At 44.0% G+C, this 16,468-nt stretch overlaps 2 protein-coding genes across 3 annotated transcripts in view; one reads left to right on the forward strand and one right to left on the reverse strand.

Annotated features, from left to right (window-relative positions):
• Positions 1–9,042, forward strand: part of LOC135524768 (E3 ubiquitin-protein ligase RNF13-like) — an 83,273-nt gene extending 74,231 nt beyond the window's left edge. For both annotated transcript variants that reach the window (XM_064952577.1, XM_064952578.1), the window contains exons 9-10: positions 2,273–2,353; positions 4,128–9,042. In XM_064952577.1, coding sequence (XP_064808649.1) covers positions 2,273–2,353; positions 4,128–4,489 — 443 coding nt within the window. In that variant the 3' untranslated portion in view covers positions 4,490–9,042. The remainder of the gene's footprint in view (positions 1–2,272; positions 2,354–4,127) is intronic.
• Positions 7,431–14,506, reverse strand: LOC135524769 (profilin-2-like). The gene is made up of 3 exons (XM_064952579.1): positions 14,182–14,506; positions 10,890–11,082; positions 7,431–9,239 (listed from the first exon to the last, which is right to left on the reverse strand). The coding sequence occupies exons 1-3, from the start codon at positions 14,308–14,310 to the stop codon at positions 9,142–9,144; spliced, it is 420 nt and encodes a 139-aa protein (XP_064808651.1). The 5' UTR covers positions 14,311–14,506; the 3' UTR covers positions 7,431–9,141.
• Between the last annotated feature and the right edge of the window lie 1,962 nt (positions 14,507–16,468).

Below are 16,468 nucleotides of genomic sequence, written 5' to 3' on the forward strand. Positions count from 1 at the left end.
GTAGGGGAATGACCAGTGTGAGAATGTAGGGGAATGACCAGTGTGAGAATGTAGGGGAATGACCAGTGTGAGAATGTAGGGGAATGACCAGTGTGAGAATGTAGGGGAATTACCAGTGTGAGAATGTAGAGGAATGACCAGTGTGAGAATGTAGGGGAATGACCAGTGTGAGAATGTAGGGCAATGACCAGTGTGAGAATGTAGGGGAATGACCTGTGTGGTGTGAGAATGTAGAGGAATGACCAGTGTGAGAATGTAGGGGAATGACCAGTGTGAGAATGTAGGGGAATGACCAGTGTGGTGTGAGAATGTAGGGGAATGACCAGTGTGAGAATGTAGGAGAATGACCAGTGTGAGAATGTAGGGGAATGACCAGTGTGGTGTGAGAATGTAGGGGAATGACCAGTGTGAGAATGTAGGAGAATGACCAGTGTGGTGTGAGAATGTAGGGGAATGACCAGTGTGGTGTGAGAATGTAGGGGAATGACCAGTGTGAGAATGTAGAGGAATGACCAGTGTGAGAATGTAGGGGAATGACCAGTGTGAGAATGTAGGGCAATGACCAGTGTGAGAATGTAGAGGAATGACCAGTGTGAGAATGTAGGGGAATGACCAGTGTGAGAATGTAGGGGAATGACCAGTGTGAGAATGTAGGGGAATGACCAGTGTGGTGTGAGAATGTAGGGGAATGACCAGTGTGAGAATGTAGAGGAATGACCAGTGTGAGAATGTAGGGGAATGACCAGTGTGAGAATGTAGGGGAATGACCAGTGTGAGAATGTAGGGGAATGACCAGTGTGAGAATGTAGGGGAATGACCTGTGTGGTGTGAGAATGTAGGGGAATGACCAGTGTGAGAATGTAGAGGAATGACCTGTGTGAGAATGTAGGGGAATGACCAGTGTGAGAATGTAGGGGAATGACCAGTGTGGTGTGAGAATGTAGGGGAATGACCAGTGTGGTGTGAGAATGTAGGGGAATGACCAGTGTGGTGTGAGAATGTAGGGGAATGACCAGTGTGAGAATGTAGGGGAATGACCTGTGTGGTGTGGGAATGTAGGGGAATGACCAGTGTGAGAATGTAGGGGAATGACCAGTGTGGTGTGAGAATGTAGGGGAATGACCAGTGTGAGAATGTAGAGGAATGACCCGTGTGAGAATGTAGGGGAATGACCAGTGTGGTGTGAGAATGTAGGGGAATGACCAGTGTGAGAATGTAGAGGAATGACCAGTGTGAGAATGTAGGGGAATTACCAGTGTGAGAATGTAGGGGAATGACCAGTGTGGTGTGAGAATGTAGGGGAATGACCAGTGTGAGAATGTAGAGGAATGACCAGTGTGAGAATGTAGGAGAATGACCAGTGTGGTGTGAGAATGTAGGGGAATGACCAGTGTGAGAATGTAGGAGAATGACCAGTGTGAGAATGTAGGAGAATGACCAGTGTGAGAATGTAGGGGAATGACCAGTGTGAGAATGTAGAGGAATGACCAGTGTGAGAATGTAGGAGAATGACCAGTGTGGTGTGAGAATGTAGGGGAATGACCAGTGTGGTGTGAGAATGTAGGGGAATGACCAGTGTGAGAATGTAGGAGAATGACCAGTGTGGTGTGAGAATGTAGGGGAATGACCAGTGTGGTGTGAGAATGTAGGGGAATGACCAGTGTGGTGTGAGAATGTAGGGGAATGACCAGTGTGAGAATGTAGGGGAATGACCAGTGTGGTGTGAGAATGTAGGGGAATGACCAGTGTGGTGTGAGAATGTAGGGGAATGACCAGTGTGAGAATGTAGGGGAATGACCTGTGTGGTGTGAGAATGTAGAGGAATGACCAGTGTGAGAATGTAGAGGAATGACCAGTGTGAGAATGCAGGGGAATGACCAGTGTGAGAATGTAGAGGAATGACCAGTGTGAGAATGTAGAGGAATGACCAGTGTGAGAATGTAGGGGAATGACCAGTGTGAGAATGTAGGGGAATGACCAGTGTGAGAATGTAGGGGAATGACCAGTGTGAGAATGTAGGAGAATGACCAGTGTGAGAATGTAGGGGAATGACCAGTGTGAGAATGTAGGGGAATGACCAGTGTGAGAATGTAGGGGAATGACCAGTGTGAGAATGTAGGGGAATGACCAGTGTGAGAATGTAGGGGAATGAGTCAGTTGTCAGTAGTCTGACTCAGCTCGTCATTTAAATAAATGCAGGCAACACAATGTCTTTATAAGGAGTATGTTTCTGTATATCGTCCTGCCATTGAGCTTTGTCTTTTTGACCCAGGCGACGTCTACGATGTGTGCGCCATCTGCCTTGACGAGTATGAGGATGGAGACAAGCTCCGGGTTCTTCCCTGCTCCCACGGTGAGCCTGAACCCCCAACCTACTGTCCTCTACCCCCAACAACCTACTGTCCTCTACCCCCAACAACCTACTGTCCTCTACCCCCAACAACCTACTGTCCTCTACCCCCAACAACCTACTGTCCTCTACCCCCAACAACTTACTGTCCTCTACCCCCAACAACCTACTGTCCTCTACCCCCAACAACCTACTGTCCTCTACCCCCAACAACCTACTGTCCTCTACCCCAACAACCTACTGTCCTCTACCCCCAACAACCTACTGTCCTCTACCCCCAACAGCCTACTGTCCTCTACCCCCAACAGCCTACTGTCGTCTACCCCCAACAACCTACTGTCGTCTACCCCCCCCCAACATCCTACTGTCCTCTACACCCAGCAACCTTCTACCCCCAACAACCTACTGTCGCCTACCCCCAACAACCTACTGTCGTCTACCCCCCCCCAACAACCTACTGTCGCCTACCCCCAACAACCTACTGTCCTCTACCCCCAACAACCTACTGTCGTCTACCCCCCAACAACCTACTGTCCTCTACCCCCAACAGCCTACTGTCCTCTACCCCCAACAACCTACTGTCCTCTACCCCCAACAGCCTACTGTCCTCTACCCCCAACAGCCTACTGTCCTCTACCCCCAACAGCCTACTGTCGTCTACCCCCAACAACCTACTGTCCTCTACCCCCCAACATCCTACTGTCCTCTACACCCAGCAACCTTCTACCCCCAACAACCTACTGTCCTCTACCCCCAACAACCTACTGTCCTCTACCCCCCAACAACCTACTGTCCTCTACCCCCAACAACCTACTGTCGTCTACCCCCCCCAACAACCTACTGTCCTCTACCCCCCCAACAACCTACTGTCCTCTACCCCCAACAGCCTACTGTCCTCTACCCCCAACAACCTACTGTCCTCTGCCCCCAACAGCCTACTGTCCTCTACCCCCAACAGCCTACTGTCCTCTACCCCCAACAGCCTACTGTCCTCTACCCCCAACAGCCTACTGTCCTCTACCCCCAACAACCTACTGTCCTCTACCCCCCCAACATCCTACTGTCCTCTACCCCCAACCTTCTACCCCCAACAACCTACTGTCGTCTACCCCCAACAACCTACTGTCGTCTACCCCCCAACAACCTACTGTCGTCTACCCCCCCAACATCCTACTGTCCTCTACACCCAGCAACCTTCTACCCCAACAACCTACTGTCGTCTACCCCCCCCAACAACCTACTGTCGTCTACCCCCCCCAACAACCTACTGTCGTCTACCCCCCCCCCCAACATCCTACTGTCCTCTACACCCAGCAACCTTCTACACCCAGCAACCTTCTACACCCAACAACCTACTGTCCTCTACCCCCCCGACAGACACACCCACTAGGTCATGTGAACGTGATATCTGTGGGAACCATGCCCGGCTTCTTCATCATCCCAGAAAATCATCCATTTGGCTCCGGCTCACTTTGCTGCTTCTAATAGGAGGCTGGTCGAAGCTCTAAACCACACTAGGCTCCTGGACTACTCCTCCCGGGCGCTGCTCAACTTTAGGGAACATCTTGAATAGAATTCAATGTCACATCCGTATATTGAGTTTTGTGAACTTGAATTAATTCATGACTTTATTGGGAGGAAATGAACCGATTTACATTTGAACTCAGGATTACCTTGTGATTTCCAACCCTAGTGATCTGTATCCAGGGAAAAACACCTCCGTGATGCTGCCTCTGATTGTAATGACCTGGGTCGTTTCTCCTCTCCCTCCCTGCAGCTTACCACAGCAAATGCGTGGACCCCTGGCTAACCAACACCAAGAAGACATGTCCCGTGTGCAAGCAGAAGGTGGTCCCCTCCGCAGGCGACTCCGACTCGGAGGACGACAGCGGGACCGAGGAGAACGAAGTGTCTGAGAGCACTCCGCTGCTGCGCTCCCAGGCCTCCGCCAGCGGCCACTCCTTCGGCACCACGTCAGGCGCCTCTCGCTCCGAGCCCGATCAGGAGTCCTCGGAGTACGAAGACACCAGCGACGACGACAGCGAGGAGGAGGACGTCACCGTGGAGCCTGAGACGGTGGTGGTCCAGCTGCAGGAGCCTCGTCCCGATGACCATGACGCGCCTGATTGGTTGGCCTGAGTTGACGGACAGGTCACCCCGGTTTCCCCCGCCTCTCCCTCTCCACTCACCCTCCAGGCTTGCAGCGGCAGAGACTCACGCTGGAGACTCACCCGAGACTTTGTGTTTAATTTTGAAGTCCCCGTTTAATAAAAATTAGTTTTATCTCCCTCTTTAAGTTTAGAATGCAAATCACCATAATAATCCGTTTGTTGTCTGTTTAACCTGATTACTGAGCAGTGTCATCGCGTGTTTTGGGCTAACCGACGACATAGATTTCACAGGAACATTGCAGTAGACTTCACTGCATTTCACTGTCGTTAAGTCTGTATGGGGGGTGGTAGAACACCGGAGGCATCCTCTGACTTTGGTTACACTCATCACTGTGAGAAAGGGCTCGACACCAACTACGAAGGAATGCGTTGTGTGTGTGTGTAAAAAAAAAAAAAAATGTATAGATCACCATCCGTAACATCTTAAAACATTATTTTGGTAGCCTGCATATCTGTATGCCTCTGTATCAGAAGGTGAGGAGTTCTAATATTGTATATATTCCTACTGCTTGTATAGAAATATCAAGCAGTATTCAGCAGCCTTTTATACATTGATTGAACTGATCTTTTCCCATAAGTCTATATAGAAACGAGGCCATGGGAACAGGGTTCTGTCATAGAGTACGATTTGGATGCGACTGATCTGGTACGTTGATAATGCAAAGGCAAAAATGAAAACAACCTGTTTGTGGTGCTGCATTCAGCCAAAGGAAGTTGTTTGTTTGCCCAATGTTATGCCTTTCCTCTCAGAAGTCATATGTAATACAAGCAGAATGGGGGTGGGGAGACCGTTCTGTTCAGATAATACCCACGTCTACACTGCTACAAGCGGCCTGTTGGCTTAATCTAGACATACCAGAGAGATAATTTCCCTGAAATACAAGACATCATTGGTCGATAGGTCTTGCAACATGTATTTGGTGTCACATTTTAATACTGTAAGTAGGTAGTTCAAGTATACGGAACTAAAACATGTAAAGTGTTGGTCCCATGTTTCATGAGCTGAAATAAACAAATCCCAGAAATGTTTCATACACACACACACACAAAAAAAATCTTGTTCTGTGCACATTTGTTGACATACCTGTTAGTGAGCATTTCTCCTCTGCCAAAATAACCCACCTGACGGGTGTGGCTTATCAAGAAGCTAATTAAACAGAATGATAATTACACATTTAAGACAATAGGTCACAACACAATGCAACATGTTTTGAGGTAGTGTGCAATTGGAATGTCCACCAGAGCTGTTGCAAGATACTTTAATGTAAATTTCCCTACAAAAAGCTGCCTTCAACTTCATTTTTAGAGAATTTTGCAGTACGTCTATCCGGCCTCACAACCACAGACAACGCCGGACCAGGACCTCCACATCTGACTTCTTCACCTGTGTGTGTGTGTGTGGGGGGGGTGCCAAGGAGTAAAGCCCTTTTGTAGAGGAAAAACTCATTCCGATTGGCTGAGCCCGGCCATGTGAAATCCATAGATTAGGGCCTAATGAATTTATTTCAATTTACATACGAACCAAGTCAGTAAAATCTTTGAAATTGTTGCATGTTGCATTTATATTTTTCTTTTTTCCCCTAACATGAAGTGTTTTATGTTAAGTCCTTGTTGCCTTTCCTTTTTTTATGTGACATGTTTTACCACTGTCTACATTCAATCTAATTTCACTTCAATAAACAAAAACATTTGTTACATCTACAGAATGGTGATGCCCTCAATCCAGTTCAAGAGTTCTAATTATGGCACACAGCCTCAGTGATTGTGTTCATTGTGATGAGTCCTGTGCTCACCTGGTTCTAAATTGGATCCTTTGTCCTGATCTTGTCCAAATTCTGTTTGTACCCACATTGACAAATACAGTGTGAGTAGATCATTCTGAACACCTTTGAGAGGTTAGTCAAACACTCATTGTGTCTGGATATCTTACAAGTGTAGACAGATCTGAACAGAGAAATAATTTATTAAATCCACCCTCTCTAATCATTGACAGGTGGCAGATTAATGGGTCTTAAAATATTGAAAGAATAGCTGTTAAAATTTGCATTAAAGAGCCCAGGAAATTTAGTCAAGAGTGCAGCCAGTGGACAGAAAACATTTTTAATACCATGTGTATACAATCAGAATGTAGACAAGACCAGGACAAAGTACCTCACGTTTGCACTAGGTATAAACAGGGCTACGGTTGTACAGAATTGTAATGATCAGGACAGGTATTGAGAGGATCAGTAAACCATTCAAATCACCAATGTTACAGCGGAACACTGCAGCCGGGACAAATGGTGAAACCCTGTCTCTTGGATCAGACCTGTAGATAACAGGCTACATGGTGGCCTAGATCACTCCCTATGACATAACGAGACAAATTACTTCGATGTCAGCTTGGGAAAAAAAAAAAAAACCCACAAAAAAACAGGTTGTATTGTGTCCAAATTGATGCAGGTTACATGAGGGGGAAAAGCCTGTTCCAATGGTCTGATACTTGCCAAGTCGTGGACTACACCCTTTGAGAAAGCTGTATAAGATGGGAGACGAAGTCGAATCACATGTAATGTCACTGCAACAATTTGACTCTATATTCCTAGTTTGGTTACTTTGATCAGAAACACAACATATTAAGTAAATATCAAGTCTACAACAAAATAAAATTCCCAGGCGTAAATGTGCCTCATGCCTCTAAGGAACACTTCCATGTTTCCTAACAACTTTCTTTTCGAGGTGGGGTTAACAAAGAGCATCTCAGTTGAACTATTGAGCTCCAGGCTAGGAAGGTAAAAAAAAAAAAAAAAACCTGACCAATTACATACAGCCTTCTGAAAACTGCTGCTCTCGCTCAAATTCTTTCCCCAGAGCAAAGGTCCCCCGCCGAAAAGCTACAGTTCAACTGGAAAAAACAAGCACAAAAGCAATCTGGTTGGAATTGATTTATTTAATCCGCCTGTAAACGAGGTGATAAATTAATTTATGGCATTTTCTTGGTTTATGCATATGAAGTGTTCAAGAGACTATCCCAAGTGTAAGAGAAGAAGTGTCAGGAAAGAAAGTCAGCAAATGAAGTTTTTAATTAGTACACACCACAAGGCCTGGACATTGGCACTGATGAAAAAAAAAAAAAAAAAAAAGTGCCAATGAAATGACTCCTTCCTGGGCAGCTGTTAAAAATCCATCATACAATAGAAGTTGGTGTTTCAGGATACACAGCTTTGGTATACAAGTTTCCACAAGACAATCAAAGAGTTTTTATTCCAACCAATCCCGTCTCCCATTTCAATTGTGTAATTTCTACTTTATATATATTTTTTTAAAGTTCTTCTCAAATTGGACATTACATTTAAGTACAGAGCTTGAAAAGAAAGTTTGATACCATATCTTAGTTGAACACGAGTACAAGGCCATTTATTCCACAGTCGTTTCTTCACACAGCATGGGTTTAGAAATGCAGTAATTCATTTCTTTAATAAAAAAAAAATCTGAAGTTGTCAAATTATGACCGCTCGATTTCATCCACCACAAACCCTCCCTCCCTCAACAGAAAGATGTGGTTTTACATTAGTGTTGTTTTGCCTTGAGCGGGAAAGATGAGGCTAGAAGGCATCCTTCACAATGATTTAGAGCAATTGTATATATACCCAAAGCTGTCACTAAAATTGGTCCTATGAAAATGTCAAACTGGATGTATCTACTGTCCAAAATGGCAGCCTTTAAAAAATAAAAGAAATGCATTACAGGAGCTGGCAAACAGTTAAGTGTCTGAGCCATTGTAACGATGGAATGTTCATGATGCGGTTCATGTAGTCATGAAGAAGACATGGAAGAGATTCTGCTTGCATCAACCATGTCGGTTTTGCCTTCTGACTCAACCAATACCAGAACTGATAAGCCCGCCATGACTGCATTGAAGCACAACCCCCCCCCCCCAATCCGGTAGAGTAGTGTGGCTCAGAGAGGGAGATACAAGGGACTTTAGGGTGTAGTGATTGGTTAATGGAGTGTTCCTCCTGTGTACTGATGTAGTGTCACCTATGGACAAACAGGAAGAGGGGGAAGGAGCTACAGACATTTGGCAGGAGTTACAGGGAGGGGGCAAAGGGAACAACAGTATTTCAGTAGCCTCGGAGATATGCATGACGACCCCCCCCCCCCACACAAAAAAACATGCTCTAGAAAAGGAAGACAATGAGCTTGGTTACAGCTCAAGTGCTCCAAAGGCATCGGCTGCTCATGAGTGAACTTCCGGGGCACCATCACACGAAATCTCAGTTCATCACATTTTTTTTCTTATTTTTTTTTAATTTTTTTTCTACTGAGCATTGGCCAGAATGGTGCAAGGTTGTTTTTTTAAAAGTTTTTTTTTTTTTTTAACAAGTATAGATTTGTCACAACATGCTCATTTTTTTTTTCATTTTTTTTTTAAACTATGGTGCAACAGTGCTAGAATGGGATTGAGTACACAGTGTGAATGCATCAAGATGACTGGGAAAGAACAAGAGAAAAGGGGAATCAAACACAAAAAAGGGGGGGGGACAAAAGGAGGGTCTGGGGAGAAAAGTAAGCAACTACCAACTAGAACTGGAAGTGTGTGTTATGGGTGAGCTGCTAGGTGGCTGGGCCGATGCTGCTTTAGTATCCAGACTTCCTCAGGTACTCAGCCATTGTATACGCTTTCTTGTTGAGCTGTCCTCCATGAACACCCTCCTTTCCCATGACTAAAACCAACGCTGAAGTACACAAGGGGGGGAACAAGAGCAGAAATTAACAGATGTGTTGAAGGGGGGATACATTGTTGATGTCAGGGTCTTGACCATGTGACCCTGTACTGCTACTAACCCTTCCAGGACATTTTAAATAGGTCTGCTTGAAAATAACAACTTTCCCTCAACTACAACACTAATGCTAAGTCAAGACTAGAACCCCGAATCACTCAAATATTTAGCCATGACACATTATTCAATCCACCTCCATGGACCACTTCTTTGCCCATTATAAAGAACCAAGACTGGAGAAAAAAGGAAAATTTAGAGTATGTGAAGATGGAAGATCGGTAAAATCTTTTTTTTTTTTTAAGGTTCAAGAAAAGTCCAATCAAAACAAGCAGGTGGTTTATAGTATGAAGGAAGACAGGAAGAGGCTCCCACCCATAGCCAATATGCCAAGCATTCACTTTATTAAAAGCTTCTGGCCTTGGACGGGGAAGAAGAGAAACATGCAACGCAGTCACTAAAATGATGCAATAAGCGCTGACGATTCCAAACAAGTCCATTAGCCTATTTTACTGTACGCTAACATTAACCTTCCTACTCTTCTGAACTAATAAGTGGAATGTATGAATCATTCCCTTATGTTAACAAAGTCCATAAATGGTGTCGTTACCCATTTGGAAGCCTTGACATTAACTGCAGTAAGCAGCGACCACAAACGGCTCAGTTTCTAAACCGAGGAAGAGTATTGTAAAAAGGGGGAAGGCAGCAATGACCAATTTTGTAAATTAGAAAGAAAACGCCCTGGTCTTAAGCCTTTCCTTTATCCTCTACTTAGCGAACCGAGTCTACATGGCATGCCAGAACAGAGACTACATGGCATGCCAGAACAGAGACTACATGGCATGCCAGAACAGAGACTACATGGCATGCCAGAACAGAGTCTGCATGCCAGAACAGAGTCTACATGGCATGCCAGCAGTAAGGAGGAATGAGAAAGGGAATGCTTTAACTCACTAACACCTATATTAAAACACAATACAGCATGCTTGCAGTACCTCAATACATATGAACAGAAGCAAAATCCTTCAGTACCACTATCTGAAGAGGACTAGGCTTACCATGTGATGGGGGGGGGGGGGTAACTTGATGTGAGGAGAAAGGTGAGTCAATTAGAGGGATAGGGGAGTCTATCAGGAGGAAGACCGAAACCAAAACAACGGTTGCCCAGCGACAGAACCTCCCACCTGTGTATTTCAAGTCGGGGGAGTTATGGACTTAATCCTGCTAGGGGGCGTGGGAGAATAGAGACCAGGAAAAGGCCCAACTCACAGGCATATTGTTTTTCAAATGACCATCTCGACTTCAAAATGGGGCAGATCAACATGAAATTGGTGGATAATTTGACTGGCTAGCAGTTAAATCAGTGTGCTCGAATCAGATCTGATACAAAACTAACACTTATTTGACATTTCTACTTGATTGGCTATCTTGACCTGAAAAAAAAGACTTGAAATTAAACTTTCCCCATCTAAATTTAACCATCCCTGGACAAGTTAAAAACCATTATACTGCAAGAACCTTAAGTGAATACCAGTATATTGTACATGCACAACAAACTACAGCGTTTAATGTTTGAGTGAGCAGTGAAGAAAATGGGATGCGCACTACCTTTGCCGGCTTTGCCTATGGAAACGTTGTATGTGGGCTCCCCTCCTTGACTCTTTGTCCTGATGTCCATTGTCCAGTCCCCATCGGCGTGGAGGCTGTCTCTGATGACGGAGCATTTCTTTTGGCCTAGGGTCAGCCCACCGCAGAAGAACGCTTCTCGGTCTTTTCCTACGATGATGTCGATTTCTTCAACCTACGGATGACCATGTAAAGTTTGAAGTTTAATTTTCAAAAAAAATATAATTATTCCATTACCAATAAGATGAGGGCCAATGTTACAGCCTTATTTTCTGCAATACACTGTCTAAAATAGCAGGACTCTCAGCTAAATAAAAATACGCTAAAGTTCCCGAGAGCATTATTTTGCAGTCAAATGTAGTCTGACTTTGGAAATAAATTAGGAAATGTTTGGAGTCGCTGTTGTCCAGTTCATTTCATAAGTATTGCAGGTCACATTTATCCTACCAGGCACAAAGAAACATGCCAAATTATTTGTTCAGGGTACCGTGTGCTACAGCGTAACCATCTCACTCAGCTCTGATAGGACAGTGTCCAGATTCCTCATGTGGTTTGTTGAATATTTATGCAATCACAGTAGATCATAACTTGGCACAGCTAGTAAGTAGCTCTAGCTGGAAAAAGACCACAGTTAGATTTCAACGCTAATACAGTACTAAGGGAAAGGGGGATACCTAGTCAACAATGCATTCAACTGAAGTGTGTCTTCCACATTTAACCCAACGTCCTCTCTGAATCAGAGAGGTGTGGGGGGCTGCCATAATCGACATCCACATCTTCGGGGGTTGGGGAACAGTCAGTAAACTACAACGCTCAGGGGTAGAATGGCAGATTTTTACTGTCAGCTCAGGGATTCGACCCAGCAACCTTTCGGTTACTGTCCCAACGCTCCTACCTGCCAGGCTACCTACCTACTAACTGTTAAGACTATACACCACCCCTTTGTTTTGTATAGAGGTCGACCGATTAAAATCGGAATGGCCGATTAATTAGGGCCGATTCCAAGTTTTCATAGCAAATCGGTATTTTTGGGCACCGTTTTTTTTACACCTTTGTTTAATCTTTATTAAACTAGGAAGGTCAGTTAAGAACACATGCTTATCTTCAATGACAGCCTAGGAACAGTGGGTTTAACTGCCTTGTTCAGGGGCAGAGCGACAGATTTTCACCGTGTCAGCTCGGGGGATCCAATATTGCAACCGTACAGTTAACAAGTCCAACGCAATAATGACCTGCCCCTTTCTTGTTGCATTCCACAAGGAGGCTGCCTGTTATGCAAATGCAGTAAACCAAGGTAAAAATCGCTAGCTGGCATTAAACTTATCTTGTAAAAAAAAACATCATAATCACTAGTTAACTACACATGGTTGATGATATTACTTGATATTATCTAGCGTGTCCTGCGTTGCATATAATCTGACTGAGCATACAAGTATCTGACTGGGCGGCGGTAGGCAGAAGCAGGCGGTAAACATTCATTCAAACAGCACTTTCGTGCATTTTGCCAGCAGCTCTTCGTTGTGCGTCAAGCATTGCGCTGTTTATGACTTCAAGCCTATCAACTCCCTAGATGAGGCTCGTGTAACCGAAGTGAAATGACTAGCTAGTTAGCACGCGCTAATTGTCGTTGTGTTGCTGGTCAATCACCACCTTCCGGAGACACCTGAAACCCCACCTCTTCAAGGAATACCTAGGATAGGATAAGTAATCCTTCTCACCCCCCCTTAATGACTTAGATGCACTATTGTAAAGTGGCTGTTCCACTGGATGTCAGAAGGTGAATTCACCAATTTGTAAGTCGCTCTGGATAAGAGCGTCTGCTAAATGACTTAAATGTAAATGTAAATGTGGTTCGAGCCCAGGGAGGAGCGAGGAGAATTCTTATTTACAATGACAGCCTTGAGGTTAGCTGAAACCAGAGCAAAGCTGTCCACAGAGGCAATATACAGTAGGACAACTTGACTGTTGACAGCTTGCCTACGACCTGTAACATTTGACTATAAGACTAACAGAGCAAGTGCCAACTCGTTCATTTCACATCCATGAGAATGTGCCCAGGGTACCAAACAGCTAATGATTAACTGTCTAGCCATAGCTGAGCTAACTACAATAGTGACAAGGAAGCAGCTCACTGAAAATTAACCCCCATTAACACACGGATATCGATACAGGATCCGCAATTTCAATTGTAGTGTGGCATCATACATCCTGCCGCAGTCCCATCCTAGCTAGAAAGACACTCAACGTTTGGTAGCTAAAAACCATGTTTTATCAATCTAGCATGTATCCAACTATGAGCCTGACGGAAACTACGGAAGAAATGTCCTGCCGCGCGAGAGAATTTAAAGGCTGCAATCTGGAAATTGACAACACAAGCAATCTTTGCTAAATAGTTCATTTCCATGCTTGCTAACAAAATGGAGGGTTCATGAATGACCAAGAGGGATGCAATACGTTAACTTAATAAACTTCCAAACGAATTGTATGGCAGATTATTGTACAACGACCAATGTGCTTCGAGCTGGTAACATTTAAGTTTCCATACGATTACTTGTGTAGACTGGAAGGGTACAAATGAATGAAAGCAGGCGCCATCTTGGGAAATTAAAAGGGGCGGCAGCAATGCAGCGAAGGCCCTGATTCACAAACGCATTTACGAACTCCGCGGAGTCCACAATGGTACATTTAACTGTGCACGAAGCGCAATGATCCGCCAACGTTGCCTAATTATATTGGAATCTGGATGACCTGATATTGTGCCATTTTTTCGCCGCCGCTCCTCCCAAAGCCCGCATTGCCGGCTAGACATAACAGGAAACTGGTTTCAATTTAACATTTGTGGTAACAAGTTTCTGAACGCACGCTTTTAACGCATAAAATGTGGGGAGTTACCTTGCTAACAGAAGCCAAAAATAGCCTGGCTAATGTGTTGATAACTAGTTTTAAAAAATGTCAGTCGGCTGGTTAAAGTTAAGTTAGCTTGCTAGATCACAACTAATTTTTAAAAAAAATGTAGTTTGTTGCCCTAAACCTATTTACTAAATATTTCAAATAACCATGTGAAAAGTCTAATAGCTGTACCGAAGAACACCGGATACCATGTGTTAGTGAACTCACTAGCTAACACATGCTGCCTGTCTGCCTTATCGTTCCGTCTGGGGCTTTCCCTCTTTTAGGCAGGGCCCCAACACCCATAGTTATAAGAACAGACTAAAATACCGGCATTTACCGGGTTCGTAGATAAGTCTTTTAATTATTATTAAAATGTCCTTACCGTTATGTTAACAAATGTACCACCGGGAAACGATGCCCAGACATATTTGGCGTCCGTGTAACCAACAATGGCGGTGTCCTGGCAGCTGCCATCGGCCATCAGGTTATCCACGTAGCCTTGCCAGGACATACTTGCGTATTAGTTCAAATGTGGAAATATAAATAGATTTTTTTTTAAATATATATATGTGACAGGTTACTCTAGCGCAACAGTGATGGTTCTATAAGCTGTATTTTCTTTCGGTGATTTTGAAGTCTCCCAACAATTCCCCGGCTCCGTCTCGTCCCCGCTGTCTTCTGGGTTTGGGCAGAAGAAGAGAAGCCACACAGCCAACGGGTTGCGCTTGGGTGTAGTCCTTAAAATAAATCACTCCGCACAGTCGTTGTTCGGCTGAACTTTATTGCAAATCGTCGGTTGTCGCGGATGAATAAAACAACTGTTCCTAAGAATGATACGTACGGTGTGGTATCTATTTTACTAACTTGTCAATAGGCTGTTAATTATTATCGTTTACATGTCAATCTTATGTGGTATTTTACACAAGCAGTATGCTCCTTCTGACTAGTGACAGATTACATTTTTCATGTGCCATGCATACATAGTCCTTCTTTTCCCGCCACGATGTCCTTTATGAATCAAAGTATGTCATTGGAATTTCTATTCAACTGATGGCATATATCATCATCAATGATCATCGTCAGATTCTTGTGAGATAATTTGTCAGATATGTATGATTGAAAGCATACAATAGTGACATTTAACTTTTCAATGTTTTTGTATTAGACAGTTAGTCAGTCTACAATTAGTCAGTTAGTCAGTTTGCAATGTTACTTATTTTACAACAAACAAGTCTGAGATCCCAAACTAGCCTATTTAGCTCCACTTTATTAGAAAATAGAGGCCGCCATATTTGGAGACATGAACGAGCATAAGTTCTTGTGGCAGGTCAGACCAGTGTGACGCCTATTACAATAAATGTGTAGTACAAAATAAAGACACCTGTTGGTTACATATTAACTTACTCAGGGTGTAACATATTGGAGTAGATGTTTATTCAGTTTGTTGATCGCCATCTGCATGGGTACAGCATGATTACAATAGATCTTTGGCATTTTCTCAGAAGCTGTATGTCGCATATAACCAAAAAAAAAGTGGTAAACAGAGCAACCTCTTTCTAGCCAGGTCCCAGATCTTTGATCTATCATGTCAAATCATTGTCTCTCATTGTCATGGCAAGTTGATGATAGCACAAACACATCTGGGACCAGGCTAGCCCCTTTCCACATGTTCTCATCAACTTGCTCTTACAAAAAGAACATAATCTGAGTGTAGGCATCATTTAATTTCACCAGAGAGGCAGAATGTGAACATTGTCTCTGATATTTTTTTATACCTAGGATGTTTCATTCATCCCTTGGCCCTCTCTCTCACTTTTGGCTGAGTTATAAACCATGACTCTACCCCTTGCGCAATTCATCCAATCCAAACACTTTGCACCCTGAGAATTTGCATGATATTGCCCTGTTGGGACTATTTTCTTCAGAGGTGTGGTTTGTTTTGCTGAGTTCAAAGTTCATGCACTTGTCACAGATTGATACAAAGGTTCTAAGTAATATGTTCAGGCAGGGAAGGCCAAAAAACAAGTGGAGACGCTCCACTGAGTAAAGCGGGGATCTCCTTGCTAGAGGCAAACGCCTTCTCACAGAAGAGACTGAGGTGGAGAGCCAAGGTGGCCAAGAGGTTTAAGTAAGCGTTCCTCATCAAACCAGAATCTGTTATATAAATACACACAACTTCCTTCTCTTACCTCCCTATTGAAATAACTACAGTTACTGTATGTGAAAGTCTCTGTTTTCTAGAAAGGTGCAGAGGAACATAATAATATAGCATTAGTTTCTTTCCACCTAGGTAGAATAACTGTTCAGAATACGTGGAGTTTCACCTTAACTGTGTGTTGTCTTATAGCCAACCCCAATCCTAACCTTCTCCTCACCTGCCAAGTTAATCATCCTAACCTTCTGCATACATTCTCGTAACCTACTATAAAAAAATAAACTTCTGGTCGTAGCTATGCTCCCTCTCGTCAGAACCTCCAATCAGCTGACCACGCCCATATCCATTCTATGTCGTTGGTTTCCAGGCCAACCCTTGTTGGGTGGAGGTAGTTTGACCAACCAACTAAGTGAGTCACTCAGCCAACGAGTCATGGACAGAAAGCTGACCTGTTTTTTTTTTTTTTTTTAACTGAGGAAATTACTCAGCAATAGTAAACGGCTGGCAAGGCAAC

Source organism: Oncorhynchus masou, chromosome 31 (assembly GCF_036934945.1).
Source record: "Oncorhynchus masou masou isolate Uvic2021 chromosome 31, UVic_Omas_1.1, whole genome shotgun sequence".
Classification (NCBI taxonomy): Eukaryota; Metazoa; Chordata; class Actinopteri; order Salmoniformes; family Salmonidae; genus Oncorhynchus; species Oncorhynchus masou.